The sequence below is a fragment of the Oncorhynchus mykiss genome, chromosome 7 (genome assembly GCF_057628025.1).
Source record: "Oncorhynchus mykiss isolate SJ-2025 chromosome 7, ASM5762802v1, whole genome shotgun sequence".
Classification (NCBI taxonomy): Eukaryota; Metazoa; Chordata; class Actinopteri; order Salmoniformes; family Salmonidae; genus Oncorhynchus; species Oncorhynchus mykiss.
In genome coordinates, this window is record NC_143028.1 from 565,218 (window position 1) to 574,498 (window position 9,281).

Below are 9,281 nucleotides of genomic sequence, written 5' to 3' on the forward strand. Positions count from 1 at the left end.
TTGTTGGGGTCTGCCTTTACCATCATACTGATTTACCTTCTCACTCCCAGCCAGATCCACCAGGTATAACTTCCCTGACAGTTTCTTCTCTGTTTCCACATTCTCTTGTTTGATGTTGATCAGGAAGATGCTGTGGCTTCTGGAACTGTGCTCATTCATGTCTATGAACAGGACAAAATACATATTTATTATAGAAGAAGTATATATTATAGAAGAAGTATATATTATAGTAGAAGTATATATTATAGAAGAAGTATATCTTATAGAAGTATATCTTATCAAATAAGTATGTCTAATTGAAGTATATATTATAGAAAAAGTATATCTCATAGAAGAAGTATATATTTTAGAAGAAGTATATCTTATAGAAGAAGTATATCTAATTGAAGTATATATTATAGAAAAAGTAGATCTTATAGAATAAATATATATTATAGAAGAAGTATATCTTATAGAAGAAGTATATCTTACAGAAGAGGTATATATTATTGAAGAGGTATATATTATAGAAGTATATCTTATCAAATAAGTATGTCTAATTGAAGTATATATTATAGAAAAATAATATCTTACAGAAGAGGTACATATTATTGAAGAAGTATATATTATAGAAGAAGTATATCTTATAGAAGAAGTATATATTATAGAAGAAGTATATCTTACAGAAGAGGTACATATTATTGAAGAAGTATATATTATTGAAGAAGTATATATTATAGTAGAAGTATATATTATAGAAGTATATCTAATAGAAGAAGTATATCTAAGAAGAAGTATATCTTATTGAAGAAGTATATATTATAGTAGAAGTATATATTATAGAAGTATATCTAATAGAAGAAGTATATCTAAGAAGAAGTATATCTTATTGAAGAAGTATATATTATAGTAGAAGTATATATTATAGAAGTATATCTAATAGAATAAGTATATCTAAGAAGAAGTATATCTTATTGAAGAAGTGTATATTATAAAATAAGTATATATTATAGAAGAAGTATATATTTTAGAAGAAGTATATATTATAGAAGTATATCTAATAGAAGAAGTATATCTAAGAAGAAGTATATCTTATTGAAGAAGTGTATATTATAAAATAAGTATATATTATAGAAGAAGTATATATTTTAGAAGAAGTATATATTATAGAAGTATATCTTATCAAATAAGTATGTCTAATTGAAGTATATATTATAGAAAAAGTATATCTTATAGAATAAGTATATATTTTAGAAGAAGTATATCTTATAGAAGAAGTATATCTTACAGAAGAGGTATATATTATTGAAGAAGTATATATTATAGAAGTAGTATATATTATAGTAGCAATGATACACCCTTCTAGGGAAAGTTTCCTGGCCTCTGTGCATCTGCTTGCAGGCCGGGATACTGTTAAACACGTTGACAACTGTTGATCTAAGAAGGGCTTCATAAATAAATGTGATTGATTGATAGAAGAGACACAACATACTTGTCACAGCCACGTGCCGGTTGGCCTTTCCCTCATCGATGACATCCATGACTTCCTCTGGACTGGACACAAAGCGCTCTGTACAACCCTGGGACAGGATCACATCACAGCTTTAACAGGTTGGTGCCTTTTATGATTTCTATAACATTTTGTTATTTTAACAATTAACTAGGCAAGTCAGTTAAGAACAAATTATTATTTAAAATGACAGCCTAACCCGGCCAAACCCTTCCCTAACCCGGACGACGCTGGGCCAATTGTGCACCGCCCTATGGGACTCCCGACCACGGCCGGTTGTGTAACAGCCCGGGATCAAACCCGAGTCTGTAGTGACGCCTGTAGTGACGCCTCTAGCACTGCGATGCAGTACCTTAGACCGCTGCGCCACTCAGGGGGCAGCCTTATAATAAGACATTATATAGGCTGAAACATGCTTATGACAAGAAATAAAGCATTATACACCTGCAGAATGTGTTACCTAACCATCTGTTCTGCTCACCTTGACATAGGGAACTCTGTTCTTGTCCTCATGCACAGCCAGGTTGGTCTTCGACACTGGAAAAGAGGGAAACGAGTCATTAGGAAAGGAAAGGGGGACAGCTAGTCAGTTGTACAACTGAATGCATTCAACTGAAATGTGTCTGAATCAGAGAGGTGCGGGGGGGGGGGGGGGGGGGCTGCCTTAATCCACATCCATGTCATCGGCACCCGGAGAGCAGTTGCTGTCTTGTTCTGCCTTGTTCAAGAGTAGAACGCCAGATTTTTCCACCTTGCCGCCTCTGGGATTTGAACCAGTGACCTTTGGGTTACTGGCTCAACGCTCTTAATAACCACTAGGCTACCCCATTATGACCTGTCTAAAATGATCTCTGTTCATCTTCAAAAGACTTCTCTTTGAAGTCCATCCAACACGAGTTCTTCTTACCATCTAGTAAGTCTCGGATCTTGTCCAGGTAGATCTCAAAATACGAGACCTGCACAAGAAAACAGGAATCAATACAGGGTACATTTAGATGACCAGAGAAATGGTAGGAGGCCGTCTGCGCTCCTTAAAGGTCCAAAATTTGGTCCCAAAAAATAGGTATCAAAATGAGAATACTGGAAGGGATGGAGACTGACACACTGTTTAACCTCTGGATTTATTCACTTTAAAAAAAAAAACATTTTGATGACCAGAGAAATGGTAGGAGGCCGTCTGCGCTCCTTAAAGGTCCAAAATTTGGTCCCAAAAAATAGGTATCAAAATGAGAATACTGGAAGGGATGGAGACTGACACACTGTTTAACCTCTGGATTTATTCACTTAAAAAAAAAAACATTTTGATGACCAGAGAAATGGTAGGAGGCCGTCTGCGCTCCTTTAAGGTCCTTGATACAAAATAGTATCTGTTCCAGGTGTGTAGGTATCAAAATGAGAATACTGGAAGGGATGGAGACTGACACACTGTTTAACCTCTGGATTTATTCAATTAAAAAAAAAAACATTTTGATGACCAGACATCTTGTTGATATTGATTTGATACTTGTAGAATGACTTTGTCTTTCTTATTGGGCCCTGAGAGAATAAATAAAGTTGAATTTAACAATTGAATACCTTGATGTGGAACTCGAGGTTCTCGTCCATGGAGTAGATGTGATCGAAGATGTCGTGAGAGATGCGTGGGATGATGCCCATCAGCTGGGGGTCGTGGAGCTTGCCCTGCGATGGGGAACAATACATTACATCACACTCAATACTGATTATTATCACTAAATAGTCTGGGGTCCGGGGAACATCCCGTATAGCCAACCTGTTCTATATACACTGAATATCTACAGCGGTTCTATGTAATAGACATCTATACCCCCAAGAAGCAGCTGTTCTATACGCTGTTCTCTATCTACTGCTGGCTTTAGCTGATCCTTGCTGTTCAGGGATGAAGAAACAACGGCCACTTTAAAAAGCCATTAACTGCTCGAGGATAAACGCAACCTATAGCGTTGGTGGTCCAGTTCTGTAAATCACCCACACTACAGAACCATAATCTCACCCTAAATCAATTCAGTCTCAGAGAGTAATGAAATTACGCAATGTATGTCTGCCACCCTAACTGATCTGATGTGTTTTACTGCTGTTAGAAAGGCTGGACTGACTTCCAGTGAAACATCATGTCAGAAGGCTCTCTGCTGAACTGTCTGAGAATAATCCGTTCCGTCGTCTTGGTACCGTGTTCTCAGGGCGTACTGTACCTACAACATACAGGCTGCCTTTAGATCATATATTCCCTGTCTCTGTTCATTTAGGCAGGTGCCATTACTACAGAGAATCAGGCTGACCTCCATGGTGTGGGTCTTCCCCGAGGAGGTCTGTCCATAGGCAAAGATGGTTCCATTGTATCCTCCAAGGACGTCTGTGTGAATACAATACAATACAGTTCAACTTCATTTGTCCAGAAATGTGTATTTTTGCTGTCTGGTGTTTCTTTACCAACCCACCGGACACCACACATACACAAGGAATGTGGATCAGTCATATTAACACTTATTCTACAAGGGGAAGGACTCACCAGCTGGGGTTAGCATCCTTCAACAATCTGTCTGGGGTTAGCATCCTTCAACAATCTGTCTGGGGTTAGCCTACCTTCAACAATCTGTTTGGGGTTAACCTACCTTTAACAATCTGTTTGGCACAGGCATCGTAGACCTGCTCCTGGGCTGTATTGGGAGGCAGGACGCGGTCAAAGACATACGGTTTACCCTGTCCAGAACAGACAAAATGCACAGTGATTACAGAGCTCTATGGGAAAGAGGTAATGGGTAAATACCACCTCATACTTTATTCTCTCTAACACTATGTTAATGGTAATCAATAATCAATAGCGGAGTTTGTGAATGGTAATAAATATTCAATAGCAGAGCTTGTGAATGGTAATCAATCATCAATAGCAGAGCTTGTGAATGGTAATCAATCATCAATAGCAGAGCTTGTGAATGGTAATCAATCATCAATAGCAAAGCTTGTGAATGGTAATCAATCATCAATAGCAGAGCTTGTGAATGGTAATAAATATTCAATAGCAGAGCTTGTGAATGGTAATCAATCATCAAAACCAGAGTTTGTGAATGGTAATAAATATTCAATAGCAGAGCTTGTGAATGGTAATCAATCATCAAAACCAGAGCTTGTGAATGGTAATCAATCATCAATAGCAAAGCTTGTGAATGGTAATCAATCATCAATAGCAAAGCTTGTGAATGGTAATCAATCATCAATAGCAGAGCTTGTGAATGGTAATCAATCATCAATACCAGAGCTGGTGAATGATAATTAATAATCAATAGCAGAGCTTGTGAGACAATTACAATAGAGCTACAAGCAGCAGGTTTAATCAACACGATCCAGCCTGGTCTATGGGGACGGACACAACACAAGACAACCAGCCTGTCAACAGCTGAGCTGTCTGTCTGTAGACTACAGGAGAATGAGGAGATGTCTGTACCAGCTGAGCTGTCTGTCTGTAGACTACAGGAGAATGAGGAGACGTCTGTACCAACTGAGCTATCTGTCTGTAGACTACAGGAGAATGAGGAGATGTCTGTACCAGCTGAGCTGTCTGTCTGTAGACTACAGGAGAATGAGGAGACGTCTGTACCAACTGAGCTATCTGTCTGTAGACTACAGGAGAATGAGGAGATGTCTGTAACAGCTGAGCTGTCTGTCTGTAGACTACAGGAGAATGGGGAGATGTCTGTAACAGCTGAGCTATCTGTCTGTAGACTACAGGAGAATGAGGAGATGTCTGTACCAGCTGAGCTATCTGTCTGTAGACTACAGGAGAATGGGGAGATGTCTGTAACAGCTGAGCTGTCTGTCTGTAGACTACAGGAGAATGGGGAGATGTCTGTAACAGCTGAGCTATCTGTCTGTAGACTACAGGAGAATGAGGAGATGTCTGTACCAGCTGAGCTATCTGTCTGTAGACTACAGGAGAATGGGGAGATGTCTGTAACAGCTGAGCTGTCTGTCTGTAGACTACAGGAGAATGGGGAGATGTCTGTAACAGCTGAGCTATCTGCAGGCTGCAGGAGAATGGGGAGATGTCTGTAACAGCTGAGCTATCTGCAGGCTGCAGGAGAATGGGGAGATGTCTGTAACAGCTGAGCTATCTGCAGGCTGCAGGAGAATGAGGAGATGTCTGTACCAGCTGAGCTATCTGTCTGTAGACTACAGGATAATGGGGAGATGTCTGTAACAGCTGAGCTATCTGCAGGCTGCAGGAGAATGGGGAGATGTCTGTAACAGCTGAGCTATCTGTCTGTAGACTACAGGAGAATGGGGAGATGTCTGTAACAGCTGAGCTATCTGCAGGCTGCAGGAGAATGCATTGATGTCTGTACCAGCTGAGCTGTCTGCAGGCTGCAGGAGAATGCATTGATGTCTGTACCAGCTGAGCTGTCTGTCTGTAGACTACAGGAGAATGCATTGATGTCTGTAACAGCTGAGCTATCTGCAGGCTGCAGGAGAATGCATTGATGTCTGTAACAGCTGAGCTATCTGCAGGCTGCAGGAGAATGCATTGATGTCTGTAACAGCTGAGCTATCTGCAGGCTGCAGGAGAATGCATTGATGTCTGTAACAGCTAGCAGGGCTACTGCTTTAAACAGAGGCTTCTGTTCTTTCTCTGGAACTAAAGTGATTGATGTGAGATCTCATAGGCCTTCATAATACACAACTGCATTAGGCCTCAATTTCATATTATATTAGGTAAATATGTGGTATACAGTGTACTTCCTTAACACACACACACTGACACAATGTTTCATTATGATGGCAGGCAACCTTATGCATAATACATGAACACTGAACGGGTGTTGAGCAAGGGGAGGAGCTTAATGACGAGATACTGTTTACAGACAGACAAGCTATTGTGATGAGAACTCTGTAGGCCTTCTGTATAGAAAACATTTTAATAAGATGCTGCCCGTGAGCATGCAAAATAAGACCCTTTAGCTCTTATCTAGATGTTTTGCAAGAATCTGTCGACACTTGCTCGTTGAGCGTCTTATTCCAAATTTATGGGCATTAATATGGAATTGTTCCACCCTTTACTGCTGTAACAGCCTCTCCACTCTTCTGGGAAGGTTTTCCACTAGATGTTGGAACATTACTGCTGTAACAGCCTCTCCACTCTTCTGGGAAGGTTTTCCACTAGATGTTGGAACATTACTGCTGTAACAGCCTCTCCACTCTTCTGGGAAGGTTTTCCACTAGATGTTGGAACATTACTGCTGTAACAGCCTCTCCACTCTTCTGGGAAGGTTTTCCACTAGATGTTGGAACATTACTGCTGTAACAGCCTCTCCACTCTTCTGGGAAGGTTTTCCACTAGATGTTGGAACATTACTGCTGTAACAGCCTCTCCACTCTTCTGGGAAGGTTTTCCACTAGATGTTGGAACATTACTGCTGTAACAGCCTCTCCACTCTTCTGGGAAGGTTTTCCACTAGATGTTGGAACATTACTGCTGTAACAGCCTCTCCACTCTTCTGGGAAGGTTTTCCACTAGATGTTGGAACATTACTGCTGTAACAGCCTCTCCACTCTTCTGGGAAGGTTTTCCACTAGATGTTGGAACATTACTGCTGTAACAGCCTCTCCACTCCTCTGGGAAGGTTTTCCACTAGATGTTGGAACATTACTGCTGTAACAGCCTCTCCACTCTTCTGGGAAGGTTTTTCACTAGATGTTGGAACATTACTGCTGTAACAGCCTCTCCACTCTTCTGGGAAGGTTTTCCACTAGATGTTGGAACATTGCGGCGGGGATTTGCTTTTATTCAGCCACAAGAGCATTAGTGAGGTCGGGTACTGATGTTGGGTGAATAGGACTGGCTCGCAGTCAGCGTTTCAATTCATCCCAAAGGTGTTTGACGGGGTTGAGGTCAGGGCACTGTGCAAGCCAGTCAAGTTCTTCCACACCATCTCGACAAACCATTTCTCTATCGACCTTGCACGGTGGCATTGTCTTGCTGGCATTGTCTTGCTGTTCTGATAGCTTGTGTGGCCTACCACTTCGAGGCTGAGCTGCTGTTGCTCATAGATGTTTCCACTTCACAATAAAAGCACTTACAGTTGACCGGGGCAGCTCCACTAGGGAATAAATTTGACCAACTGACTTGTCGGAAAGGTGGCATCCTATGATGGTGCCACATTGAAAGTCACTGAGCTCTTCAGTAAGGCCATACTACTGCCAATTTTTGTCTATGGAGATTGCACGGCTGTGTGTTCGATTTTATACACCCGTCAGCAACAGGTGCAGCTGAAATAGCTGAATCCATTATTTGAAAGGGATGTCCACATACACTATATATACAAATGTATCTTGATTAGGCAGGTGATGGGCACACACAGCGTAAGGCTGGAGAAGTGTATATGACCCCCTTGTCACTAGCTGAAAACCTGAACTTGAAGAATCATTTAAGCCAAGCCAGTCATCCAACTACTGTACTGTAATCCATTGACATCAATTTAACAGGCTTGCCACTTTTAAAATGGTAACATTAAATAAATCCTATTAGATCCAATCAAAACGTTCAAAGGTATAGGCTGCGTGTGCTTTGTAGTTAGTAGAATGAGAGGAAATGCCTTATATGGTGTTTATCTCCCTATTATGAGTGCTTCCATTCACCACAGGTGACAGAGAAGGACAGTATGTTAGCCACCTGGAATCTGCCACCTCAGCAGAGTGAATACCGCATAACAGCAGTGTCAAAGCACAATCTGTCTCTTTGGCAACAGCCCCGGGTCCCTGTCTCTCTCTGGCAACAGCCTCGGGTCCCTGTCTCTCTCTGGCAATGGCCCAGGCCCTGTCTGACAACAATTCCCAATTCTCCATCTCTCAGGCCATCAGCTGCGGCTGGAGATAGCTACAGCGCAACACAATCAAAACATGTAGGCTACCAACAAATCCTCTGCAGGGGGTCACAAACATTTTTTGGAATGTTTGTGGAAGTTGCCACAAACATTTTTTTTTTAAACAAAAATCCATAGGCTACAATCCAATGTGCTGCGTGTAAAGATTGTCAATACATTGGGCGCTCTCTATTGAAAATGCTCACTGCATTGCACATTGCCTCTGCGCGTTTTGCTAGTGTTTGAGTCGTCTAGTTGTGGCAACAATAGACCTACACAAGCAACGTTATATTCAGCAGATAAATGAACTATTAGATACAGCACTTACAGTTATAATCACGGTGTCGTCTTCTTTGAATTTGGGGATGTATTTGTCTCCTCTTGTTATTTCGGATTCATTTAGTGGCCTGAATCGGCACATTACTTTCACGCCGTATTCGGCTGCAGCATCCGCCATGGTTGCGTTCTATCCAGGAAAGAAGATATCCAGATCAACTTTGATCCGCGGATGGTTTTTATCTGTTGAATGATTGTAAGTAAACCAACGCGTCCTTCACTCAAAGTGCCTCTATTTCTCTACGCCACGGGCATTTAGTTGAGACAGAGAAATCAACTGCAGTCGTCCATTCCGATCAGAACGCAAAATATTCGTCCGGAGACAGTCTTGGATGAAAAAAATTATAAAAATCCTACAAAAATATAATTTACAAAGGGATAGGTAAAGCCTATCCTTCAGAAGAGACGAGTGCCGCGGAGTTGAGAAACCCCCGCATCGTACTGCACGTTGCTCTGCGCTCTTCTCTTCCACACTGCATCAGCATCAGTACCACTCCCCTTCCTCCTCCCCCTCTCCCTCTGGGCTGGAGCCCAGCATCTCGCTGCTCGAAATAACAGCTAGAGGTCAGTGTTTAACTCTAAAG

General features: G+C 41.3%; 1 protein-coding gene across 1 annotated transcript in view; it reads right to left on the reverse strand.

The window, feature by feature from the left end:
• Nucleotides 1-9,218, reverse strand: part of LOC110492730 (kinesin heavy chain) — a 32,252-nt gene extending 23,034 nt beyond the window's left edge. The window contains exons 1-8 of the mRNA XM_090242247.1: nt 8,690-9,218; nt 4,120-4,207; nt 3,787-3,860; nt 3,065-3,169; nt 2,397-2,445; nt 1,971-2,026; nt 1,472-1,559; nt 37-161 (exon numbers count right to left, since the gene is read on the reverse strand). Of these exons, the coding sequence (XP_090098373.1) occupies nt 37-161; nt 1,472-1,559; nt 1,971-2,026; nt 2,397-2,445; nt 3,065-3,169; nt 3,787-3,860; nt 4,120-4,207; nt 8,690-8,818 (714 nt within the window). The 5' untranslated portion in view covers nt 8,819-9,218. The remainder of the gene's footprint in view (nt 1-36; nt 162-1,471; nt 1,560-1,970; nt 2,027-2,396; nt 2,446-3,064; nt 3,170-3,786; nt 3,861-4,119; nt 4,208-8,689) is intronic.
• Nucleotides 9,219-9,281: the final 63 nt, after the last annotated feature.